Source organism: Scylla paramamosain, chromosome 30, assembly GCF_035594125.1.
Source record: "Scylla paramamosain isolate STU-SP2022 chromosome 30, ASM3559412v1, whole genome shotgun sequence".
Lineage (NCBI taxonomy): Eukaryota > Metazoa > Arthropoda > Malacostraca > Decapoda > Portunidae > Scylla > Scylla paramamosain.
The window spans coordinates 19,752,004-19,779,491 of NC_087180.1; the positions used below are offsets into that span (position 1 = coordinate 19,752,004).

At 43.4% G+C, this 27,488-nt stretch overlaps 1 protein-coding gene across 8 annotated transcripts; it reads right to left on the reverse strand.

The window, feature by feature from the left end:
* Positions 1–1,838: 1,838 nt before the first annotated feature.
* On the reverse strand, positions 1,839–23,794 carry LOC135116011 (uncharacterized). Of its 8 annotated transcripts, XM_064033224.1 has the most exons (11): positions 19,159–19,173; positions 17,888–18,002; positions 13,442–13,626; positions 10,923–11,171; positions 8,721–8,997; positions 7,796–7,963; positions 4,570–4,696; positions 3,812–3,997; positions 3,239–3,653; positions 2,560–2,669; positions 1,839–2,354 (listed from the first exon to the last, which is right to left on the reverse strand). In XM_064033224.1, exons 6-9 carry the CDS (start codon positions 7,847–7,849, stop codon positions 3,619–3,621), a joined length of 402 nt encoding a protein of 133 aa, XP_063889294.1. In that variant the 5' UTR covers positions 7,850–7,963; positions 8,721–8,997; positions 10,923–11,171; positions 13,442–13,626; positions 17,888–18,002; positions 19,159–19,173; the 3' UTR covers positions 1,839–2,354; positions 2,560–2,669; positions 3,239–3,618. The 8 variants fall into 8 exon arrangements, 6 of the variants coding, with proteins under 6 accessions (XP_063889294.1, XP_063889295.1, XP_063889296.1 ...); XM_064033225.1 differs by lacking the exons at positions 17,888–18,002; positions 19,159–19,173 and adding an exon at positions 23,676–23,794; XM_064033226.1 differs by lacking the exon at positions 10,923–11,171 and having other exon boundaries at positions 19,159–19,176.
* Positions 23,795–27,488: the final 3,694 nt, after the last annotated feature.

Here is a 27,488-nt window from a genome sequence, read left to right on the forward strand (position 1 = left end):
TCCCTTCATGAATCATACCCATTTCCAGGTGTCACCCCCACCCATAGATCTCTCATTCTGTCATGTATGAACAAGTGCTAAGGGCAAGCTGAACAAGTACAAAGGGCAAGCCAGCTGTCTCTTTTAATATTCTTGCCTGAAATAACATTACAAATGAGGGTCTATTAATCATCCATTAAATAATCCATTTTTATTGCTTTCTCATTCTTCTTCCTCTGTGTATTGTTAAATTGGTTATATCATTATCCCTTCCTGTGTTTTAGTGTGCCATTACCTGTCCTCTCTTCCAGCTGATATTTAGTTTGTACTAAAATAGACTGGCATAACTTTACAATTTATACACAAATAACAACATAAACCAATAATGCATTGATATTATGCATGATAGGAGTGGACATTTCCACTCTACATCATTAATGAATGCATGATGAGACGCACACTATTACAAAGCTAATGAGTTCAATAAAAAACACTCAATAACAATTTCAATAACTTTATTAAAAATAGCAATCTTTATAAATCATGAAACTAGAAAACTTTAAGAACCTGGGGCTATAACATCAAATGCACAATAATGCAAACACTTTTTACACACACACTCTTTAATGATATTTCCTAATATACAGTATAATTCCAAACAGAGAGAGAGAGAGAGAGAGAGAGAGAGAGAGAGAGAGAGAGTGATGAACTACCTGGGGTCATAAATGTATAGTACAGGTATCAGTCAGGCAAAGCATAGTGCTTGCCTGTCTCATATGGAATGTAAAAACATGGCTTCATATCATTCCAGACCTGGGATTATGGCCAAAAGTTACCAAGCAGTGGTGAGCAAAATCCAGTAGAGTAATATTCAGTATCATTGAATTACTGACAAAGTAAAGATCATTATGTGCAATGATACTCACTACCTAGGAGCATTTCAGGTTACTACCAAGAATCTGACCATGCTGGCAGGGATGGTTAGGCTACAACACATTACATACTTCTCCATTCAAATCAGTCAGCTGATTAAATGGTGAGTTAAACCATTTTGATCATCTAAATCATATTAAGGCATTGGATGAGACCTGGACAGCTTGGGTCAACACCATACATAGGTACTCCACTACTCTGTGGGAGACACTTGATTGTGGCAAGAGTCATCACAATACCAAACACCATCCTTGACAAAGCACAGCATGGCCCACTCATCCACAGGAACCAATACAATTTCAAGTCTACATAGACAAAAAAATGTTCATGAATTAAATGCAATATTGTAAGTTTTAAATGTTATGTGGTACCTTAGATAGATGGACAGGTCACTTGAGAAGAGAAAATAAGAAATGTCTTAGGAAGAGTATTTTGTCATATGTATGAATATATATGACTGTATGACATAGATGACTGGTGAAGTAGATTTTGTCCCTTATCAGAGTGGTTGTGTAGCTGAAACAAATTAATGATTATCAAAACAGAGACACATTTGAGCTGATTGGTGAATTACAGTTTCAGAGTGGATACGGCATACACTGGGATGATAAAACTACTGCAGTCATAAAGTAGATGAAAAAATACTGTGGGGAGGAATGTAAAGCAGTAAAATATGCAAAAAGAAAGAAAGAAAGAAAGAAAGAAAGAGAGAGAGAGAGAGAGAGAGAGAGAGAGAGAGAGAGAGAGAGAGAGAGAGAGAGAGAGAGAGAGAGAGAGAGAGAGAGAGAGAGAGAGAGAGAGAGAGAGAGAGAGAGAGAGAGAGAGAGAGAGAGAGAGAGAGAGAGAGAGAGAGAGAGAGAGAGAGAGAGAGAGAGAGAGAGAGAGAGAGAGAGAGAGAGAGAGAGAGAGAGAGAGAGAGAGAGAGAGAGAGAGAGAGAGAGAGAGAGAGAGAGAGAGAGAGAGAGAGAGAGAGAGAGAGAGAGAGAGAGAATGATGTGACATGACATCTTTAAGTACAAATGAGTATATAGTAACCATACACTGATACTTGTCCCCTTATACAGTGATAAGTTTACCCAAACACAATGGACACGGATGGAACTTTTGGAGGCTAAAGTGCTCCAGGTGACTGGTGGACTCCATTTCATTGCGGAGGTCCAGGATTCTCTGCACAGTTGGGCTTTTGGTGTCAGTGGAAGTGGTGGCAGTGTGGCAGCAGTAACAGTTTTGGTCTTTCTATGGGCAAGTTCTGTAGGATTCATATTCTGCCTCCTCATGAGGGACATCAGTGTGAAGGGTCAACAGAGCATCAATTCCCTCCTCAGGCAAAGAATGATGGATGCAATTTTCTGTTTCTTGTTGTTGCTCCACCTTTTCAGAGTGCTTGAGGCGCTCGTCAGCCAGCTTTCCACTGCTGGTGGGTGTCTCAGACTCACTGGTTCCTGTTCCACATCAAGAGTGTTAGCAGATGCCACTTGTATTTCATCTACTTAGTACATTACATCATTACATAAATAACTGGTGTTATCTGATATTAAAGTGCTAATGAGCAACATGCCACAGAAATCTGTTTATTTCAAGAAAATTATGAAGATAATAATAATGTTTCGTTGCACTTCATAAGATGGCTCAATTTTTACTACTCACCAACACTGCTAAAGATAGCAAACTGGACTCTTAAGGACGCTGCTTATCTTCTCGAGCTGCTGAAGGTCATGATCTGCTTCCTTTTCCTGCACCAGCTTTGATATCAAATCCTGCAGGAAACAACTGTGTTAATTCACATTTTGAATAAATCTAATAGATGAAAATTTCACTTACAACACCTTATGTGTCTCTGGTGACTCATGGAGGACAGATACATCACCTGAGAGTAAATGGTCAGTGAAGAAGTTGACCCTTGATCCTGGCTAATCACATTAAGTACATTAAACACTCCTGTTAACTAATAAATGAGGGATAGATTTCTCTGGAAGGTTACATTACACTACTTCCCTGGCATTTGAAAACATTTTGCTCTACATGAACTCATATGGAAGCTTTACTGCAACATTAAATCTCAGCTAGATGCCAGATGGTGTAGCCTCCATCACAGAGCAAGGTAATGATATGAAGGCTTAGTACTTTGGTCAACACCTGAATAAGAACCGTTTGAGATGCAGCAGAGATCACTAACCTGCCAGCAATTGAATAAGAAGTGTGTGAGATGCAGCAGAGATCACTAACCTGCCAGCAATTGAATAAGAAGTGTGTGAGATGCAGCAGAAATCACTAATCTGCCATGACATGAATAAGAAGTGTGTGAGATGCAAAAGAGAGCACTAACCTGCAGAGTGGTTTTGCTTCATTTCCTCTCATTCATGATGGAGGCTGGCAAGGTCTAACTCGCGTTCTCGAGCTTGTTGCTTCATCACTCCTCGCTGCAACTGGTAGATGGTGATGTAGTCACCTGAAGAAGGATAAAATTCTTCATTAAAAGACCAAGGAAATGGCATACAGTAAACAGTAAACACTTCCTCCACTTCACTTTTACAGATGATTCAAATGAGCAAAAAACATGCATACACCGATGGACTCTGTCTCCTCATGCACTACAGCATGCTTAAGCTGCTACTTCCTGTCACTTAGCTCAGCCACCTCCTTCATGCTGCAAGTTAACCTGCTCTCCAGGACCCTGTGAGGCTCCTGCAGTTGTTGCAGCTTCTGTTAAAGCTCAGTTCCTCCCAATCCTGTTGTTTCTCCTGATAAAACAATAAGTTTGTTTCTCTCAACTTTTCTTAATACAGCCTCAATAAACAAATCCAATAACAATGCTTTTATTTTGTTATTAATTCAAAAAATTGAGCAACAGTGAGGAAAAATTATTTGCTTTATTATTAGAGAATATAAACTTTCTTACCTTTTGGTTCAGTTATGACATCTTCAGACAACTTTTCATGAGCAAGAGATTCTCCCAGCAGTTTGTTATACTTATCCCTCTCACAGTCTAGCTGAACCTGAAGACTGCTGCACTCACTCTCCAACCTGCTAACCTCAGATGTCAGTGTAGCCACTTGACCCAGCAATTTCCCCTTGGTATCTGTACCTGGAGGTGAAAAATTGATGCAACAGAGGGCCAGACAAGAATGACCAATGGAAGTAATTAGACGTAATGTAAGAAGTGGGTATAAGACTAAGGGAAATAGAAGGGCAATGGAGAGAGGGTTAGATGCACCAGAAATGTCTGTGGAGCCAGGAAAAATTTTAACTTGTAACAGAGATAACTAAGAGCAACTGTGAATGAATAAATGTGATGTAGCCTCGACCCATGACTGGGAAAATGCAAAAGCAGCACCTCAGACACCAGGACCATGATGACTGGCAGCTCCCAAAATTAGCTGCTGGCTTTTGTACTCCTAGTCACCACAGGAGGCTCATCCACAGCTAATCCTATCAGCTGATCATCTTGGGTGAAGTAATTGTTTATCAGTCTGGCTGTTGAGTCCTGATGCAGAGATGTGTGTGTGTGTGTGTGTGTGTGTGTGTGTGTGTGTGTGTGTGTGTGTGTGTGTGTGTGTGTGTGTGTGTGTGTGTGTGTGTGTGCACTTTGGAAAGCCTCCCTCCAAGGAGAATGTCAGTTTGATATACAAATATATATTCATGTGGATGGTAGCTCACATTTAGCTTCTGAGTTCTCACATGAAGACATGCCATCCTTGTCTTTTTCCTCTGAGGGAGTGACTTTATACTCTGTGATAAGTGCATGCAGCTCACTATTCTGTCTTGTGACGTTTTTGATTTCTATCTGTGAAAGACACAAGAAGGCAGTAAGTTAACTTGTTTAACATGCCACATCATTTTATATATATTATGCCAAGTTTAAACAGGAAAGCCTCACCAGAAGCATCAACTAAAGACCAAAGTGATTAACAAATCTTTCACTTTACCACCCTTAATGACAAAAGCTGCTGATGTAGCATCCCATCCATATCCTGCATTTTTACACCTTCATGATTCCATTAGATTACATTAGATTACATTAGAACAGTATGTGACCAATGACGTCTCCATTCTACATTGCCATGACAAGAATACAGGGCTTTACTGAACATAAACCAAGGACGCCTCCATTCTACATTGCCATGACAAGAATACGGGGCTTTACTGAACATAAACCAAGGACGCCTCCATTCTACATTGCCATGACAAGAATACAGGGCTTTACTGAACATAAACCAATGACGCCTCCATTCTACATTGCCATGACAAGAATACAGGGCTTTACTGAACATAAACCAAGGATTCCCTCCTCCTCTCTCTAAGGGTTAGGGTTCTCTCAACAGTTACAGCGTGGTGTGAGAGATGCAGTGCTGTCAAGGCTTTACTATTTACAGGAAGCAACACACCAATAAATAAATGTTACTTTGGAAATGAAACTGAATAATCAAAGGCTTTATATCTCATGAACTTCCCTTCTTTAATAAACTGTCTTCAAGCTGACAGACTCCAGTAGTATTGCATCTTAGGAATATTCTACAGCTGATTTCATAATAACTGCTCTCTAAAACTGACTACATGCCTCCTTCCCTGCCTCCTACAGACTCTACTCAACAATTGTTGCTATTCTGTTCATGCTGGTGTGACAGTTAACCAGTATATTAATTCCTTAGTTATGTACACTCTAGAATGGTGGTTCATTTTATCTACCAGTGATTTGAATTCCCAGCTTCTAAGTATTACATTATTATTTGTTGATTGGTACCATTTGTATGCAATCAGAGAAAGATTTCAATATAAAAACATATCCATGTTACTGTTACCTTTCAGAATGTAAACCAAAATGAAAGCTATGTAAATTCTTACTTTAGATTATGTTGTCATTTCATTGAATGATGTAATTTCTTGGTTCTTGTGCTTCTTCAAATGCAGTCCCTTGTCTGGTTTCTCTGTCAATTCTAATTTCTTATTGCTCTGTGGAAAAACAAAGTGCAAATGTCCTATCCACTCCTATGCTGATGATACCACCCTGCACTTTTCCACGTCTTTTCATAGACGTCCAACCCTTCAGGAGGTAAACATATCACGCAGGGAAGCCACAGAACGCCTGACTTCTGATCTTTCTAAAATTTCTGATTGGGGCAGAGCAAACTTGGTATTGTTCAATGCCTCAAAAACTCAATTCCTCCATCTATCAACTCGACACAATCTTCCAGACAACTATCCCCTCTTCTTCAATGACACTCAACTGTCCCCCTCTTCTACACTGAACATCCTCGGTCTGTCCTTTACTTATAATCTGAACTGGAAACTTCACATCTCATCTCTAGCTAAAACAGCTTCTATGAAGTTAGGTGTTCTGAGACGTCTCCGCCAGTTTTTCTCACCCCCCCAGCTGCTAACTCTGTACAAGGGCCTTATCCGTCCATGTATGGAGTATGCTTCACATGTCTGGGGGGGTTCCACTCATACTGCTGTTCTAGACAGGGTGGAATCAAAAGCTTTTCGTCTCATCAACTCCTCTCCTCTAACTGACTGTCTTCAGCCCCTCTCTCACCGCCGCAATGTTGCATATCTAGCTGTCTTCTACCGCTATTTTCATGCCAACTGCTCTTCTGATCTTGCTAACTGCATGCCTCCCCTCCTCCCGCGGCCTCGCTGCACAAGACTTTCTTCTTTCTCTCACTCCTATTCTGTCCACCTCTCTAACGCAAGAGTTAACCAGTATTCTCAATCATTCATCCCTTTCTCTGGTAAACTCTGGAACTCCTTGCCTGCTTCTGTATTTCCACCTTCCTATGACTTGAATTCCTTCAAGAGGGAGGTTTCAAGACACTTATCCACCAATTTTTGACCACTGCTTTGACCCTTTTAAGGGACTGGCATTTCAGTGGGCATTTTTTTTTATTAGATTTTTGTTGCCCTTGGCCAGTATCCTTCCTACATAAAAAAAAAAAAAAAAAAAAAAAAAAAAGGATGAACTGATTCAATAATATTGCTTTCACAATTTCAATATTGTTCACAATTTCTGCAGGAAGTTTACTCCATATATTTACTATACGATTAAAGAAAAAATGTTTGGCCTTGTGGGATTTAAAACGTTTGGGTATAATCTTGAATCTATTATTTCTTGTTAGGTAGAATGGAGGAGGAGGAGGAGGAGGAGGAGGAGGAGGAGGAGGAGGAGGAGGAGGAGGAGGAGGAGGAGGAGGAGGAGGAGGAAGGAGGAGGAGGAGGAGGAGGAGGGAGAAACAAAGATAGGAGGGAAGGAAGAAAGGAAGAAAGGGAATAAGAGAGAGAGAGAGAGAGAGAGAGAGAGAGAGAGAGAGAGAGAGAGAGAGAGAGAGAGAGAGAGAGAGAGAGAGAGAGAGAGAGAGAGAGAGAGAGAGAGAGGAGTTGGTAAGGAAAATTATTACAATGGTCCAAGGTGAAGAACAGGGACTGGAATGAGAAGTGGAAGAAGCATATAGAATTTGAAAATATAGTGAAGGAGGTAAAAGACCATTAAAAGTGAGAATGAGATCCCAAGTTACAGTAAAGGAGATCCTAGTGAGAACTGGGAAGCTGGCTGAAAATTCAGAATACAAGAATATTTGGGTAAAAAAGAGATATGAACTTGGAAGAAAGGGAAAAAGAGAAGGATCTGAGGAATGAAGCCAAGCAAAAAAAACGAGAGAAGTACAGAGACCGAGAAGCAGAAATTTTATTGGAGGGTACTAGATATGAAACTAAGGAAATGGTATATTCAGGAAAGGGAACAAGAAATGAAAGAACCACAACAGCAGACAGACAAATTGCATGTGGTGGGAGAAGTAGTATATTAAGAGTAATATATACAAAACGAACTTCATGTAAACAAATAAAATTTTCAGAAAACTTGTCACACAAAACCTTATTAACAACTCACCTTCTCCTTCTGCGGCATTTCCTTCCTTCTTATCTTTCTCCTTTCCTTCTCCATCTTCCTCCTCCTCCTCCTCCTCCTCTCCTTCCTCTTTCTTTCCACCTTCCTCCTCCTCTTGTGACTCTTAACTCTCTTCCTCCTCGTCCTCCTCTTCCCCTGTGCTTCCCTCCTCTGAAAGAAAAGACTTGTTTAAAAAGCAAGCAAATATAGTAGTAATAGTAAAAAAAAGTCAATGAAATGAAAGTTTATACACATATGAAATTAGTGAAAATTTGACACCAAACATTCTCTATCTGTAACATTACATCAGAATGACGAGAACACAAGATATGAAAAGTGAAAGGGAATGATGTATATAACAAAGAAAAACATTGTATAATGACATATGACAGGAAAATAATCTTGTATACTTGTCCCTTAAATACTTGCTTCCTTGTATATTAACTCCCAAAATGCTCATTCCTTGTACTCTCATTTTCAAAACACCTCTTCCTTATATATTGTCACTCAAACACTCCTTTCTTGTACACTTATTCCCAAATCATTCCTGTCTTCCTGTATTCTCATTCTCCAAACACTCCTGCCTCTGCACACCCAGTTCCTCAAAACATTTCTTCATTGTTTACTCATTCCCCAAACACACCAACTTTCTTGTATACTTAGCTCTCAAAAGATGCATTTTTAAACATCCATAACTCCTTTTATTTTCATTCCCCAAACACTCCTGGCTGTGCACACTCCAGCACGTTAACACCACACACACATTCACACTCTTAATATCATCTGTCAGCCCCTAGTGGAAAGGGACAATCTTGTGGCCCACCATACTACACCTCAGGAGGTCAGACACAGCATTCAGTTAACAAAAAATCACATTAACACCCACTCCCCACAGAACATAGTAACACAAAATCAGATTAACACTCACCCCAACGTCACATTCACAAGACAAGTTCTCATCCCACAGCCGTAAACTGTTTGCGGCCACCTACGAGGACCTTGCCAAGAAGATGCTTGCCTACACAACCCCAACGGACACAGCTCTGTACCGGCGCATCCCGGCTAACACGACAGGCCTCGCCAGCATCCTCTTCTTCATCGAGCGACTCCAGAGGTGCTACATACCCGCGGGGGAGAAGCCTGTTAGCATGGGAGTTGCTGCTGGCTGGTACATGTTGTCAGCTCTCCTACAACAAGGTGAGGACCTGTTGAGGTGTAAGACTGGTCAGTTCAAGTGTTGGAGCTAGCCATTCAACCAACTAGCCAATCAATCAGTCACTCAGCTAGTCAGTCAGTCAGTCAGTCAGTCATTCCATTTTGGCCATAAGTCACTGTTTACTTAATCAATCCCTCCTAAGACACTGCACTTTTTTCAGATTATAGAGCTGATAGGTCTCGGTAGGGGGTTGACAGGCCTTGGTGGGGCTTGAGAGCGCCTTGGTGGGGGCTGACAGGGTTTGGTAGGGCTTGGCAGGGGTGACAGCAAAGGCTTCTGTTTAAAATCTCACATCTCAAGCCACCTCATTACTTGAGAGGTAACAAAGGGCTTGGCAGAGCTTGACAGGGATTGGTAGAGGTGACAGGGGCAGGCAGGACTGACAGGGGATGACCTAACCTAACCTAACCTAACCTGACCTGACCTAACCTAATGTAAGCTAACTTAACCTAACCTAACGTAACCTAACTTAACCTAACGTAAATTATTCTAGACTAACCTGACCTGACGTAACCTAACCTGACCTAACTTTGATGAACTGAAGCCAACCTAACTCAGCCGAACTAACCTAACCAAATCTAATTATATAGAAATAAATAAATAAAATAATAAAAATAAATAGAAAAAAAAAACACATGATTCAGGATTCTGAAGCAAACCAAAACAATAGATAAAAAATTGTAATAAATAAATAAATAAACAAATATATCAGAGGAAAAGAAGAAAAACAGTCTTACAGGTGTTTTTGAGGTACTATGGCACATGGTACACTGCCAGGCCCTTGTACTGCACCATTAACACCACAATGTACACTGACATGGTACTGCAACAGTGGGAGTCTTGCAAGTTGATTCACCACTCTTGGAAATCGTTTAGGAGGTCTAGGAACATCACAGTTAGGTTAAGTTTTTGTGCTACAGTTTAAAGTTACAGTGATGCATGGTACAGTGGTTTATGGTGTAGGTAGACAAGGCCTTCCTGCACCACTAGCACCATAGGGTACAGTGCTGTGGTATAGTGACATGAAGAAATTAAGAAAACAAACTGAAGATTCATTTACCTGCCAGACCCAAGGCATACATTTATACTTTTATCATTACAGGTAGAAATCTATATATACAGAGAAACATGACATGTATGTATGTATGAAATATGTATGAACAGTATATTGGCATATAAATAAGCGTAGGTGAGGAGAAATTAATATTGTCAGTCTGGGATGACAGAGAGGGAGGGGATGGAGATGCAGGCATAGGTGACGCTGACTAACACAAAGTATCTTATTTAACTACAGACTAGGATTATCGGGCTGGGATGTGAATAGTAGATGTGTAAATGAATAATTCACCTATGGGCGTGAATGAGAAGAAACAATGAAAAAAAGAAGGGCACCGATGTTTTGGTGAGGGCGGGGAAAGGAAGGAAAAATATGGAAAAATTATCTTGTTATTTTTCGTACTATAGACACATTTTTACATGCACAGGAACTCAGGGTACATGTATCAATGTATAATCTATGTATGAACGCAGTATAGATGTATAAATAAGCGTATCAGGGAAGAAATAAGGAAAAATGTTAGCGACAAGGCGGTTGTTTGGTGTCGGATGGTGGGGAGAGGGGTCCAAACACGTACTATCAATCTCACTGACAGCTTGGACTATCACGGTAATACATTCATGGCAGATGTATGGGTGTATAAACTATCTATACACGCAGTATGGCGGTAATAATAAGCGCAGGAGATAAGAAAACTGAAAAAAAAACGAATGAAGAGAGGGCCAAGTTGGTGACAGGCAGCGGAGAGAGAGAGAGAGAGAGGGAGAGAGGGAGGCGGACATTGAAGAACCACTAATGTCACTACTATCTTGGACTATCAGGGTGATAAGTGCAGGGTGAGCATGTGTGACTATTACCTTCGCGATCTCTGAAGGCATCAGCTTGCAGCGTCTTCACAACCTGTATTTCGTCAATCTCTTGCTTGTTGGTGGTCTGCACGGAGGACCTGAGCCCATCAAAGACAGTCTTCGTAAATGTCTTGATCTTTTACGTTACGGCCTGTTTTTTTTTTTACCTGACCTTGACCTGCAGGCTTACATGGCTCTACAGGCTAGGGGAAGGCCTGGGACACATGTCTGGCGGGTCAGGCTAGGGCTGGCTGCAGGCTGGGAGACAAGATTCGCTATTATACTTTTCGATCACTGGAATGAACCGAGTAGCTGCGCGCGCGCGCGCCATGACGTCACTACGAAGATGCCAGATTTGTTTCACTCCCCTGGTCTGGCACTGTAGGGCTCTATGTGGCACTGTACGCACTCACACACCTTATACACGTAATACACACCTGCACACGAAGCACCATCACTTATGGCATTGTGACACTAGAGAAGAGGCCTGTACACAAACACACATAGACACACACACACATACACATATTCAGCCACACACACGTACATAAAGAATCAGAGTCTTTCACTCATTCAATTAAGAAAAAAAAACCCAGACTGTTCGCCACTCAAAAAACATCATAATATTTTTTCAGTGGCACTGCGGCATTGTGAAGCCACCATGCAAAATATTTACACTCGTATTATAAAAAAAAAAAAAAACTGGAGGGTTCATTAGAGAGAGAGAGAGAGAGAGAGAGAGAGAGAGAGAGAGAGAGAGAGAGAGAGAGAGAGAGAGAGAGAGAGAGAGAGAGAGAGAGTTAGGTTTCATAATTAGATGGAAAAGAATCTGTTCTGAAAAATGAGAAACAGATTCAGAGAGAGAGAGAGAGAGAGAGAGAGAGAGAGAGAGAGAGAGAGAGAGAGAGAGAGAGAGAGAGAGAGAGAGAGAGAGAGAGATTAAATTGATATATGAGGCGCGCGGCGCAACAACGACGTAACCGAGAAATGGAAGTTTCGAGAAAAACGCGCTCAAAGTTAAACACTGATTGCGCACAAAAGGATACCCTTAAATAAGTAAGTATTATACATCATTTGAAAGGTCTTGGGTAGTTCTGTTTGGGGATGTAGGTTTCGAAGTGATAGGTGACGATTTTGGGTGGATGACTTACGCGTTAATTAACGCGTATACCGTAGGTAATAATTTTTTTTCCCGATATTGTTTTCATTTGTTAATAATGTGTTAGAGCCTAGTACACATAGTATTAAGTGAAAGTTTCATGAAGATTGGTACATAAATAAATTTTTTATGAATTTTTTTCCGAGCGTAAAAAATAAAACTTACTCATTACCGGCACGTTATTACTCCTACCATAACTTTGACGTCCTGCTATGACTAACAGTGTGTAATGCTGATAATTTTATGTTTGTGCATGCATTCTGGTAAGTATTAATGGAAAGCCGCTATGTCAAGAACATTATGAAGAAACGAATTTTTTTTTTTTTTTTTGTATTCAATGAATATAGTTGGCTCTCATCCTTTACACTGGCTTGAGACAGTTAAGTTGATTACCAGGATACGTCTGTTTGATCCTGGCAATGCCCTTAGCGGATTTACCAACCCTTTAAATCCCCCTTCAACCCACTAAGTCGGGTTGACTGGGGATTTAAAAAACTTACGTAAGGCTGGTGGCCACAGCAGGATGCTGTGACACTTTCGTCTGCACTCTAGTAGCCATAGTTGCGTAAAGAGTCACGAGAAAGGTAGCGTGCGTCTGTGCTCGGGCGTGTTAAAGGGCAGAGTGGATGAGCACATGGTGAGTGTGTTGTCACCATGGCAACGGCGCTGGTAAACATGGCAGCGGTGCTGTGATTGGCTCGCCCGCGCCGGGCGGCTGCAACCGCGCCGCTGATTGGCCATACGCACGTGAGGCTGGGAGGAGCAGGTTGCGTCGTTGTTGTACCGCTTTCGAGATGTTAGTCCAGAGAAATTTTCTCCGCACTACGCTCGACTTTGAGCCTTAGTACAGGTGCTTAGATGGTCGAATATGACTTGGCCGACATCACCACGAGACTTTTACACCCTTCTACCACACGGAGCAGGCAAAAACACGGTTACGTCGTTGTTGTACGTACGTCGTTGTTGTACCGCGCGCCTCATATGTTAATAATTTCTTTTCATCAAAATAAAGAAACGGATGAATAAATAAATAAATAATTATAGAGAGAGAAGAGAAATATAATAATAATAATAATAATAATAATAATAATAATAATAATAATAATAATAATAATAACAATAATAATAATAATGTGTGTGTGTGTGTGTGTGTGTGTGTGTGTGTGTGTGTGTGTGTGTAGTGAAGTCTGGGTGGGTGAGTGTATGTCAGGAATGATGACAGGTCAGGTGTGTTCTTTGTGTCCTGGTGAGATGAGGTCAAGTGAAGTCAGTGTGTGCCAGGAAGGTTGTGTCCACACAACATACGAGTACATACATGAACAAGATTACAGTACACTACATGCATATAAATACTAATTGCTGTACTCACCAATCACTGACTCTTGATGTGGTGATGTGGTGGTGATGTTCTATTTCACTGGGGCAGGACAGGAGGTGGTGGTGTGGTGATGTGGTGATGCAATGATGTGATGTTAGTGGTGCTCTGTTCATTCACCAAGCAAGACAGGAAGTGTAATGGTGGTGTGGTGGTGCATAACACTGTCTTCACCACATCTGCCAAGACAATACAAGATAAACATTAATGACTTACAATGAAAAACAAGATGGAGATAGACAAATTAGGAAAGAAATAGGTTTCTATACTCGTAGAGTATTACTGTGTGTGTGTGTGTGTGTGTGTGTGTGTGTGTGTGTGTGTGTGTGTCACTAATTTCTATCTCTTTCTCTCTCTCCTGAGAACTATTTCATATTGCTGTACATCAACATGAAATATCACCACACAAGCCTCTCTCTCTTTCTCTGCACCTCACAACACAACACAAAACTTTATCACACTAATCAGTAAACAATACCAAAAGCTCCCCTTCTGCAGGCCTGACTCCTCCCTTTCATTCAGACCCTTTCTTTCCCTCTCTCTCAGCTTGCCCGCCTTCGTATCTGCGTCTATATTTACTCTTGATTCAAGTATACAACTCTACACCATACTGACCTATAGGTACAGTGCAAATAGCTTTTCTTCCTCCCTGTTTTTCCTGTCTCTCTGCCTGTCTGCCTCTTTCTCCCTCTCTACTGACTCATGGCTCAAAGATACAAGTCTAATTAAGCTTTGAACCTCTCTGTCTCTACAATATCATAAAACCTCAACACTCCAAACCAAACCAACCCTGCCAACACCTACCTGTCTCTCTGCCTCAGTCAGTCAGTCAGTCAGTCAGTCAGTCAGTCAGTCAGTCAGCCATTCAACCAGCCAGCTAGCCATTCAACCAACCAGCCAATCAATCAGTCACTCAGCTAGTCAGTCAGTCAGTCAGTCAGTCAGTCAGTCAGTCAGTCAGTCAGTCAGTCAGCCAGTCAGTCAGCCATTCAACCAGCCAGCTAGCCATTCAACCAACTAGCCAATCAATCAGTCACTCAGCTAGTCAGTCAGTCAGTCAGTCAGTCAGTCAGTCAGTCAGTCAGTCAGTCAGTCAGTCAGTCAGCCATTCAACCAGCCAGCTAGCCATTCAACCAACCAGCCAATCAATCAGTCACTCAGCTAGTCAGTTAGTCAGTCAGTCAGTCAGTCAGTCAGTCAGTCAGTCAGTCAGTCAGTCAGTCAGTCAGTCAGCCATTCAACCAGCCAGCTAGCCATTCAACCAACCAGCCAATCAATCAGTCACTCAGTTAGTCAGTCAGTGAGTCAGTCAGTCAGTCAGTCAGTCAGTCAGTCAGTCAGTCAGTCAGTCAGTCAGTCAGTTAGCCATTCAACCAGCCAGCTAGCCATTCAACCAACCAGCCAATCAATCAGTCACTCAGCTAGTCAGTCAGTCAGTCAGTCAGTCAGTCAGTCAGTCAGTCAGTTAGTCAGTCAGCCATTCAACCAGCCAGCTAGGCATTCAACCAACCAGCCAATCAATCAGTCACTCAGCTAGTCAGTCAGTCAGTCAGTCAGTCAGTCAGTCAGTCAGTCAGTCAGTCAGCCAGTCAGTCAGCCATTCAACCAGCCAGCTAGCCATTCAACCAACTAGCCAATCAATCAGTCACTCAGTCAGTCAGTCAGTCAGTCAGTCAGTCAGTCAGTCAGTCAGTCAGTCAGCCATTCAACCAGCCAGCTAGCCATTCAACCAACCAGCCAATCAATCAGTCACTCAGCTAGTCAGTTAGTCAGTCAGTCAGTCAGTCAGTCAGTCAGTCAGTCAGTCAGTCAGTCAGTCAGTCAGTCAGTCAGCCATTCAACCAGCCAGCTAGCCATTCAACCAACCAGCCAATCAATCAGTCACTCAGTTAGTCAGTCAGTCAGTCAGTCAGTCAGTCAGTCAGTCAGTCAGTCAGTCAGTCAGTTAGCCATTCAACCAGCCAGCTAGCCATTCAACCAACCAGCCAATCAATCAGTCACTCAGCTAGTCAGTCAGTCAGTCAGTCAGTCAGTCAGTCAGTCAGTCAGTCAGTCAGCCATTCAACAAGCCAGCTAGGCATTCAACCAACCAGCCAATCAATCAGTCACTCAGCTAGTCAGTCAGTCAGTCAGTCAGTCAGTCAGTCAGTCAGTCAGTCAGTTAGTCAGTCAGTCAGCCAGTCAGTCAGCCATTCAACCAGCCAGCTAGCCATTCAACCAACAAGCCAATCAATCAGTCACTCAGCTAGTCAGTCAGTCAGTCAGTCAGTCAGTCAGTCAGTCAGTCAGTCAGCCATTCAACCAGCCAGCTAGCCATTCAACCAACCAGCCAATCAATCAGTCACTCAGCTAGTCAGTTAGTCAGTCAGTCAGTCAGTAAGTCAGTCAGTCAGTCAGTCAGTCAGCCATTCAACCAGCCAGCTAGCCATTCAACCAACCAGCCAATCAATCAGTCACTCAGTTAGTCAGTCAGTCAGTCAGTCAGTCAGTCAGTCAGTCAGTCAGTCAGTCAGTTAGCCATTCAACCAGCCAGCTAGCCATTCGACAAACCAGCCAATCAATCAGTCACTCAGCTAGTCAGTCAGTCAGTCAGTTAGTCAGTCAGTCAGTTAGTCAGTCAGTCAGTCAGTCAGTCAGTCAGTCAGTCAGCCATTCAACCAGCCAGCTAGGCATTCAACCAACCAGCTAATCAATCAGTCACTCAGCTAGTCAGTCAGTCAGTCAGTCAGTCAGTCAGTCAGTCAGTCAGCCATTCAACCAACCAGCTAGCCACCCAACTAGCTAACCAGCCAGTCAATCAGTCACTCAGCCAGCCAGTCAGTCAGTCAGTCAGTTAGTAAGCCAGCCAGCAAGCCAGCCAGCCAGCCAGCCAGTCAGTCAGTCAGTCAGTCAGTCACTCAGCCAGCGAGTCAGCCGGCCAGCCAGTCAGTTAGTTCTGTGGGCCTGTGTATGGTTCTGGTGTGCCTCTGTTTGGTTTGTGTTAGGTTCAGCTAGCCCTCTGTTTGGTCTCTGGGCCATAGATGCAGCAAGACCGGTTCAAAATTCCAAGCACTGACGCACTGCACAGACTACCACCTCATGCCTGCTTGGTGTGAAAGAGTCTGCTGGGACAAATGACCTACACAGCAACTTGTATCAGTCCCCCAGATGTGTTCCTGGAAGCTCAGTGTTATGGATGCAGTGTGACATGCTGACTTAGGGAAGGCTGTCTGTCGTGGCTGCACCTTGCTGTGGCTAAGAAAAGGCTGTGTTTGTTTGAAGTGCTGTACTGGTCATGCTGGGAAGTGTACAGGCCACCATTAGTAGTAGAAATGTTGCACTAGAATGAAATTAGTTGGGAAATGTAATGCATAATTATTGGCAGGGAAAAGATGGTGACAGGGATGCTGGGACGTGCTTCACTGTACACCGTGGTGGCCGCCCCTTGGTGCTTGGCGGTACCTTATAGGGCATCAAGGGGCAGTTATTGTAGTCTCATCTTACAGCAAAACAAGTAAAAGAAAAAAAATAGTAATAATAATAATAATAAAAAAAAATTTTTATCATTGTCTTGATGAGCACAAATCTTTCCCTGCCAATACATAAACAGCACATTTTTTCACTAAATTTCACCATTGTAGTACACATTTATACTAGTAATGATGACCTGTAGACTTTCCAGGCATGACAACACTTGAAACACAACCATTTTGTTAGCTACAGCATAGAGCAGCCACCAGACAGCCTTCCCCCACGTCAGCATGTCACACACTGAATCTGTCAGTCTGCTTTCAAGAACACATGAGGGACTAACAGGAGTTGCCATGTACTTAATTTCCTGCAGATTCTTTCACACCAAGGAGTAGCAAGTTGGAAGTCTGTGATTGTAACTATCCTGCTCAATTTCAGCTTCTATTCTAATCTCTACTTAATCTCCATATAGTTCCATTTTGGCCATAAGTCACTGTTTACTTAATCAATCCCTCCTAAGACACTGCACTTTTTTCAGATTATAGAGCTGATAGGTCTCGGTAGGGGGTTGAGTGGTGGCTTGAGAGGGCCTTGGTGGGGGCTGACAGGGTTTGGTAGGGTTTGGCAGGGGTGACAGCAAAGGCTTCTGTTTAAAATCTCACATCTCAAGCCACCTCATTACTTGAGAGGTGACAAAGGGCTTGGCAGAGCTTGACAGGGATTGGTAGAGGTGACAGAGGCAGGCAGGAGTGACAGGGGATGACAAGGAACACCTCAAAATTAATGTACGAGTACACGCATGTACAGACCGACTGCCCCTCTAAAAATGCTTCAAACTTTCCTTGTTTTGTATAAGCTTGAGCACCTGGTACACTCACGGGCACACAGCACCCCCGGGCCGTCCCCCAACACCTCAGGACTCGGGAAAGGGGGGGTCCCAGGCCGGGATGGAAATAAATAAATAAAAATAAAAGCTGGAACCGGCCTTACCTTTCTTGAGGGCGTCTTCTTTGTCTGTACATATTTCCACGGTGGCACACGCTACTAGCCGTCCCCTGGACACGCCTCTCGCCACCTCACGCATGTACAGACCGACTGCCCCTCTCTGAAAAGCAACAAATTCAGCCCTATATCAAGTCTGACTCGTGCCTGTTTACATTTCTCTGGGTCTCTGTCAGGGCTCAGGCGTGTAGAATGAAAGAATGATAGAAAACGAAAGATTTTCAGGGGAAACTAGTTATAAGTCTATTATAAAATACCGTGATACAACCACTAATAATGTCTTAATAATGCACTTTTTCCTAACAGTATACTGAGGTCGACAAACTGAAAGGCTTTGGAGTAGTCAACAAAGACTGATTTCACTAATTAATTGCTTGGTATGTCAGTCACTTTGAATCGTCTTTTTGCCTTGTGACTAATTTTTAATGTCTCGGTTAGGTTAGGATAGGTTAGGTTAGGTTAGGTTAGGTTAGGTTAGGTCAGGTCAGGTTAGGTTAGGTTAGGTTAGGTTAGGTCAGGTTAGGTTAGGTTAGGTTAGGTTAGGTCAGGTCAGGTCAGGTTAGGTTAGGTTAGGTTAGGTTAGGTAAGGTTAGGTAAGGTTAGGTTAGGTTAAAAAAAAAAGAGATTTTTTTTCAGGTGAGGGCCAGTTAGGTTGTTTTTGTGGTACAGATTTAAGGTACAGTGACACATGGTACAGTGGCTTATGGTGAAGGTAGACAAGGCCTTCCTGCACCATTAGCACCATAGAGTACAGTGCTGTGGTACTGTAGCACTGAAATATTAAGCAAACACAAAAAAAAAAAGATATTTTTTTTCAGGTGAGGGCCAGTTAGGTTGTTTTTGTGGTACAGTTTTAAGGTACAGTGACGCATGGTACAGTCGCTTATGGTGAAGGTAGACAAGGCCTTCCTGCACCATTAGCATCATAGGGTACAGTGATGTGGTATTGTAGCACTGAAATATTAAGAACACGAAAAAAAAACGATATATTTTTTTTTAAGTGAGGGCCAGTTAGGTTAAGTTTTTGGGGTACAGTTTAAATGTACAGTGACGCATGGTATAGTGGCTTATGGTGCAGGTAGACAAGGCCTTCCTGCACCATTAGCACCACAGAGAGAGAGAGAGAGAGAGAGAGAGAGAGAGAGAGAGAGAGAGAGAGAGAGAGAGAGAGACTTAACCAAACCTAACTAACTGAATTAATATAAACCTAACCTGATGGAAAGAAATAAAGAAAAAATAAAAGCTGCAACCGGCCTTACCTTTCTTGAGAAGCGTCTTTTTTATGTTTTTACATATTTCCCTGGTGGCAGACGCTACTAGCCGCCCCCTGGCGACACCCCTCGCCACCTCACACATGTACAGACCGACTGCCGCTTTAAAAAGCAACAAATTCACTCCTATATCAAGTCTGACTGGTGCGTTTGTTTACATTTCTCTGGGTCTCGGTCTGGACTCAGGCCTGCAGGATGGGAGAATGTTAGAAAACGAGAGATTTTCAGGCAAAACTAATATAAGTTATTGTTGTGATACAAAACTACAACCACTAATAATAATATACCTCATGTTTTAATAATGCCAAGACAATACAAGATAAACATTAATGACTTACAATGAAAAACAAGATGGAGATAGACAAATTAGGAAAGAAATAGGTTTCTATAGAGTATTACTGTGTGTGTGTGTGTGTGTGTGTGTGTGTGTGTGTGTGTGTGTGTGTGTCACTAATTTCTATCTCTTTCTCTCTCTCCTGAGAACTATTTCATATTGCTGTACATCAACATGAAATATCACCACACAAGCCTCTCTCTTTCTCTGCACCTCACAACACAACACAACACTTTATCAAACTAATCAGTAAACAATACCAAAAGCTCCCCTTCTGCAGGCCTGACTCCTCCCTTTCATTCAGACCCTTTCTTTCCCTCTCTCTCAGCTTGCCCGCCTTCGTATCTGCGTCTATATTTACTCTTGATTCAAGTATACAACTCTACACCATACTGACCTATAGGTACAGTGCAAATAGCTTTTCTTCCTCCCTGTTTTTCCTGTCTCTCTGCCTGTCTGCCTCTTTCTCCCTCTCTACTGACTCATGGCTCAAAGATACAAGTCTAATTAAGCTTTGAACCTCTCTGTCTCTACAATATCATAAAACCTCAACACTCCAAACCAAACCAACCCTGCCAACACCTACCTGTCTCTCTGCCTCAGTCAGTCAGTCAGTCAGTCAGTCAGTCAGTCAGTCAGTCAGTCAGCCATTCAACCAGCCAGCTAGCCATTCAACCAACCAGCCAATCAATCAGTCACTCAGCTAGTCAGTCAGTCAGTCAGTCAGTCAGTCAGTCAGTCAGTCAGTCAGTCAGTCAGCCAGTCAGTCAGCCATTCAACCAGCCAGCTAGCCATTCAACCAACTAGCCAATCAATCAGTCACTCAGCTAGTCAGTCAGTCAGTCAGTCAGTCAGTCAGTCAGTCAGTCAGTCAGTCAGTCAGCCATTCAACCAGCCAGCTAGCCATTCAACCAACCAGCCAATCAATCAGTCACTCAGCTAGTCAGTTAGTCAGTCAGTCAGTCAGTCAGTCAGTCAGTCAGTCAGTCAGTCAGCCATTCAACCAGCCAGCTAGCCATTCAACCAACCAGCCAATCAATCAGTCACTCAGTTAGTCAGTCAGTCAGTCAGTCAGTCAGTCAGTCAGTCAGTCAGTCAGTCAGTCAGTCAGTCAGTTAGCCATTCAACCAGCCAGCTAGCCATTCAACCAACCAGCCAATAAATCAGTCACTCAGCTAGTCAGTCAGTCAGTCAGTCAGTCAGTCAGTCAGTCAGTCAGTCAGTCAGTCAGCCATTCAACCAGCCAGCTAGGCATTCAACCAACCAGCCAATCAATCAGTCACTCAGCTAGTCAGTCAGTCAGTCAGTCAGTCAGTCAGTCAGTCAGTCAGTCAGTCAGCCAGTCAGTCAGCCATTCAACCAGCCAGCTAGCCATTCAACCAACTAGCCAATCAATCAGTCAGTCAGTCAGTCAGTCAGTCAGTCAGTCAGTCAGTCAGTCAGTCAGTCAGCCATTCAACCAGCCAGCTAGCCATTCAACCAACCAGCCAATCAATCAGTCACTCAGCTAGTCAGTTAGTCAGTCAGTCAGTCAGTCAGTCAGTCAGTCAGTCAGTCAGTCAGTCAGCCATTCAACCAGCCAGCTAGCCATTCAACCAACCAGCCAATCAATCAGTCACTAAGTTAGTCAGTCAGTCAGTCAGTCAGTCAGTCAGTCAGTCAGTCAGTCAGTTAGCCATTCAACCAGCCAGCTAGCCATTCAACCAACCAGCCAATCAATCAGTCACTCAGCTAGTCAGTCAGTCAGTCAGTCAGTCAGTCAGTCAGTCAGTCAGTCAGTCAGTCAGTCAGTCAGTCAGCCATTCAACCAGCCAGCTAGGCATGCAACCAACCAGCCAATCAATCAGTCACTCAGCTAGTCAGTCAGTCAGTCAGTCAGTCAGTCAGTCAGTCAGTTAGTCAGTCAGTCAGCCAGTCAGTCAGCCATTCAACCAGCCAGCTAGCCATTCAACCAACTAGCCAATCAATCAGTCACTCAGCTAGTCAGTCAGTCAGTCAGTCAGTCAGTCAGTCAGTCAGTCAGTCAGTCAGTCAGTCAGTCAGTCAGCCATTCAACCAACCAGCCAATCAATCAGTCACTCAGCTAGTCAGTTAGTCAGTCAGTCAGTCAGTAAGTCAGTCAGTCAGTCAGTCAGTCAGCCATTCAACCAGCCAGCTAGCCATTCAACCAACCAGCCAATCAATCAGTCACTCAGTTAGTCAGTCAGTCAGTCAGTCAGTCAGTCAGTCAGTCAGTCAGTAAGTTAGCCATTCAACCAGCCAGCTAGCCATTCGACAAACCTGCCAATCAATCAGTCACTCAGCTAGTCAGTCAGTCAGTTAGTCAGTCAGTCAGTCAGTCAGTCAGTCAGTCAGTCAGTCAGTCAGTCAGTCAGTCAGTCAGCCATTCAACCAGCCAGCTAGGCATTCAACCAACCAGCCAATCAATCAGTCACTCAGCTAGTCAGTCAGTCAGTCAGTCAGTCAGTCAGTCAGTCAGCCATTCAACCAACCAGCTAGCCACCCAACTAGCTAACCAGCCTGTCAATCAGTCACTCAGCCAGCCAGTCAGTCAGTCAGTCAGTTAGTAAGCCAGCCAGCAAGCCAGCCAGCCAGCCAGCCAGTTAGTCAGTCAGTCAGTCAGTCACTCAGCCAGCGAGTCAGCCGGCCAGCCAGTCAGTTAGTTCTGTGGGCCTGTGTATGGTTCTGGTGGGCGTCTGTTTGGTTTGTGTTAGGTTCAGCTAGCCCTCTGTTTGGTCTCTGGGCCATAGATGCAGCAAGACCGGTTCAAAATTCCAAGCACTGACGCACTGCACAGACTACCACCTCATGCCTGCTTGGTGTGAAAGAGTCTGCTGGGACAAATGACCTACACAGCAACTTGTATCAGTCCCCCAGATGTGTTCCTGGAAGCTCAGTGTTATGGATGCAGTGTGACATGCTGACTTAGGGAAGGCTGTCTGTCGTGGCTGCACCTTGCTGTGGCTAAGAAAAGGCTGTGTTTGTTTGAAGTGCTGTACTGGTCATGCTGGGAAGTGTACAGGTCACCATTAGTAGTAGAAATGTTGCACTAGAATGAAATTAGTTGGGAAATGTAATGCATAATTATTGGCAGGGAAAAGATGGTGACAGGGATGCTGGGACGTGCTTCACTGTGCACCGTGGTGGCCGCCCCTTGGTGCTTGGCGGTACCTTATAGGGCATCAAGGGGCAGTTATTGTAGTCTCATCTTACAGCAAAACAAGTAAAAGAAAAAAAATAGTAATAATAATAATAATATAAAATTTTTTTTTATCATTGTCTTGATGAGCACAAATCTTTCCCTGCCAATACATAAACAGCACATTTTTTCACTAAATTTCACCATTGTAGTACACATTTATACTAGTAATGATGACCTGTAGACTTTCCAGGCATGACAACACTTGAAACACAACCATTTTGTTAGCTACAGCATAGAGCAGCCACCAGACAGCCTTCCCCCACGTCAGCATGTCACACACTGAATCTGTCAGTCTGCTTTCAAGAACACATGAGGGACTAACAGGAGTTGCCATGTACTTAATTTCCTGCAGATTCTTTCACACCAAGGAGTAGCAAGTTGGAAGTCTGTGATTGTAACTATCCTGCTCAATTTCAGCTTCTATTCTAATCTCTACTTAATCTCCATATAGTTCCATTTTGGCCATAAGTCACTGTTTACTTAATCAATCCCTCCTAAGACACTGCACTTTTTTCAGATTATAGAGCTGATAGGTCTCGGTAGGGGGTTGAGTGGTGGCTTGAGAGGGCCTTGGTGGGAGCTGACAGGGTTTGGTAGGGCTTGGCAGGGGTGACAGCAAAGGCTTCTGTTTAAAATCTCACATCTCAAGCCACCTCATTACTTGAGAGGTGACAAAGGGCTTGGCAGAGCTTGACAGGGATTGGTAGAGGTGACAGAGGCAGGCAGGAGTGACAGGGGATGACAAGGAACACCTCAAAATTAATGTACACGCATGTACGAGTACAGACCGACTGCCCCTCTAAAAATGCTTCAAACTTTCCTTGTTTTGTATATGCTTGAGCACCTGGTACACTCACGGGCACACAGCACCCCCGGGCCGTCCCCCAACACCTCAGGACTCGGGAAAGGGGCGGTCCCAGGCCGGGATGGAAATAAATAAATAAAAATAAAAGCTGGAACCGGCCTTACCTTTCTTGAGGGCGTCTTCTTTATGTCTGTACATATTTCCACGGTGGCACACGCTACTAGCCGCCCCCTGGACACGCCTCTCGCCACCTCACGCATGTACAGACCGACTGCCCCTCTCTGAAAAGCAACAAATTCAGCCCTATATCAAGTCTGACTCGTGCCTGTTTACATTTCTCTGGGTCTCTGTCAGGGCTCAGGCGTGTAGAATGAAAGAATGATAGAAAACGAAAGATTTTCAGGGGAAACTAGTTATAAGTCTATTATAAAATACCGTGATACAACCACTAATAATGTCTTAATAATGCACTTTTTCCTAACAGTATACTGAGGTCGACAAACTGAAAGGCTTTGGAGTAGTCAACAAAGACTGATTTCACTAATTAATTGCTTGGTATGTCAGTCACTTTGAATCGTCTTTTTGCCTTGTGACTAATTTTTAATGTCTCGGTTAGGTTAGGATAGGTTAGGTTAGGTTAGGTTAGGTTAGGTTAGGTTAGGTTAGGTCAGGTCAGGTTAGGTTAGGTTAGGTTAGGTTAGGTCAGGTTAGGTTAGGTTAGGTTAGGTTAGGTCAGGTCAGGTCAGGTTAGGTTAGGTTAGGTTAGGTTAGGTAAGGTTAGGTTAGGTTAGGTTAGGTTAAAAAAAAAAGAGATTTTTTTTCAGGTGAGGGCCAGTTAGGTTGTTTTTGTGGTACAGATTTAAGGTACAGTGACACATGGTACAGTGGCTTATGGTGAAGGTAGACAAGGCCTTCCTGCACCATTAGCACCATAGAGTACAGTGCTGTGGTACTGTAGCACTGAAATATTAAGCAAACACAAAAAAAAAAAGATATTTTTTTTCAGGTGAGGGCCAGTTAGGTTGTTTTTGTGGTACAGTTTTAAGGTACAGTGACGCATGGTACAGTCGCTTATGGTGAAGGTAGACAAGGCCTTCCTGCACCATTAGCATCATAGGGTACAGTGATGTGGTATTGTAGCACTGAAATATTAAGAACACGAAAAAAAAACGATATATTTTTTTTTAAGTGAGGGCCAGTTAGGTTAAGTTTTTGGGGTACAGTTTAAATGTACAGTGACGCATGGTATAGTGGCTTATGGTGCAGGTAGACAAGGCCTTCCTGCACCATTAGCACCACAGAGAGAGAGAGAGAGAGAGAGAGAGAGAGAGAGAGAGAGAGAGAGAGAGAGAGAGAGAGAGAGAGAGAGAGAGAGAGAGAGAGAGAGAGAGAGAGAGAGACTTAAGCAAACCTAACTAACTGAATTAATATAAACCTAACCTGATGGAAAGAAATAAAGAAAAAATAAAAGCTGCAACCGGCCTTACCTTTCTTGAGAAGCGTCTTTTTTATGTTTTTACATATTTCCCTGGTGGCAGACGCTACTAGCCGCCCCCTGGCGACACCCCTCGCCACCTCACACATGTACAGACCGACTGCCGCTTTAAAAAGCAACAAATTCACTCCTATATCAAGTCTGACTGGTGCGTTTGTTTACATTTCTCTGGGTCTCGGTCTGGACTCAGGCCTGCAGGATGGGAGAATGTTAGAAAACGAGAGATTTTCAGGCAAAACTAATATAAGTTAATGTTGTGATACAAAACTACAACCACTAATAATAATATACCTCATGTTTTAATAATGCCAAGACAATACAAGATAAACATTAATGACTTACAATGAAAAACAAGATGGAGATAGACAAATTAGGAAAGAAATAGGTTTCTATAGAGTATTACTGTGTGTGTGTGTGTGTGTGTGTGTGTGTGTGTGTGTGTGTGTGTGTCACTAATTTCTATCTCTTTCTCTCTCTCCTGAGAACTATTTCATATTGCTGTACATCAACATGAAATATCACCACACAAGCCTCTCTCTCTTTCTCTGCACCTCACAACACAACACAACACTTTATCACACTAATCAGTAAACAATACCAAAAGCTCCCCTTCTGCAGGCCTGACTCCTCCCTTTCATTCAGACCCTTTCTTTCCCTCTCTCTCAGCTTGCCCGCCTTCGTATCTGCGTCTATATTTACTCTTGATTCAAGTATACAACTCTACACCATACTGACCTATAGGTACAGTGCAAATAGCTTTTCTTCCTCCCTGTTTTTCCTGTCTCTCTGCCTGTCTGCCTCTTTCTCCCTCTCTACTGACTCATGGCTCAAAGATACAAGTCTAATTAAGCTTTGAACCTCTCTGTCTCTACAATATCATAAAACCTCAACACTCCAAACCAAACCAACCCTGCCAACACCTACCTGTCTCTCTGCCTCAGTCAGTCAGTCAGTCAGTCAGTCAGTCAGTCAGTCAGCCATTCAACCAGCCAGCTAGCCATTCAACCAACCAGCCAATCAATCAGTCACTCAGCTAGTCAGTCAGTCAGTCAGTCAGTCAGTCAGTCAGTCAGTCAGTCAGTCAGTCAGCCAGTCAGTCAGCCATTCAACCAGCCAGCTAGCCATTCAACCAACTAGCCAATCAATCAGTCACTCAGCTAGTCAGTCAGTCAGTCAGTCAGTCAGTCAGTCAGTCAGTCAGTCAGTCAGTCAGTCAGCCATTCAACCAGCCAGCTAGCCATTCAACCAACCAGCCAATCAATCAGTCACTCAGCTAGTCAGTTAGTCAGTCAGTCAGTCAGTCAGTCAGTCAGTCAGTCAGTCAGTCAGTCAGTCAGTCAGTCAGCCATTCAACCAGCCAGCTAGCCATTCAACCAACCAGCCAATCAATCAGTCACTCAGTTAGTCAGTCAGTCAGTCAGTCAGTCAGTCAGTCAGTCAGTCAGTCAGTCAGTCAGTCAGTCAGTTAGCCATTCAACCAGCCAGCTAGCCATTCAACCAACCAGCCAATAAATCAGTCACTCAGCTAGTCAGTCAGTCAGTCAGTCAGTCAGTCAGTCAGTCAGTCAGTCAGTCAGTCAGCCATTCAACCAGCCAGCTAGGCATTCAACCAACCAGCCAATCAATCAGTCACTCAGCTAGTCAGTCAGTCAGTCAGTCAGTCAGTCAGTCAGTCAGTCAGTCAGTCAGCCAGTCAGTCAGCCATTCAACCAGCCAGCTAGCCATTCAACCAACTAGCCAATCAATCAGTCACTCAGTCAGTCAGTCAGTCAGTCAGTCAGTCAGTCAGTCAGTCAGTCAGTCAGTCAGTCAGCCATTCAACCAGCCAGCTAGCCATTCAACCAACCAGCCAATCAATCAGTCACTCAGCTAGTCAGTTAGTCAGTCAGTCAGTCAGTCAGTCAGTCAGTCAGTCAGTCAGTCAGTCAGTCAGTCAGTCAGTCAGTCAGTCAGCCATTCAACCAGCCAGCTAGCCATTCAACCAACCAGCCAATCAATCAGTCACTCAGTTAGTCAGTCAGTCAGTCAGTCAGTCAGTCAGTCAGTCAGTCAGTCAGTCAGTTAGCCATTCAACCAGCCAGCTAGCCATTCAACCAACCAGCCAATCAATCAGTCACTCAGCTAGTCAGTCAGTCAGTCAGTCAGTCAGTCAGTCAGTCAGTCAGTCAGTCAGTCAGTCAGTCAGTCAGCCATTCAACCAGCCAGCTAGGCATTCAACCAACCAGCCAATCAATCAGTCACTCAGCTAGTCAGTCAGTCAGTCAGTCAGTCAGTCAGTTAGTCAGTCAGTCAGCCAGTCAGTCAGCCATTCAACCAGCCAGCTAGCCATTCAACCAACTAGCCAATCAATCAGTCACTCAGCTAGTCAGTCAGTCAGTCAGTTAGTCAGTCAGTCAGTCAGTCAGTCAGTCAGTCAGTCAGTCAGCCATTCAACCAACCAGCCAATCAATCAGTCACTCAGCTAGTCAGTTAGTCAGTCAGT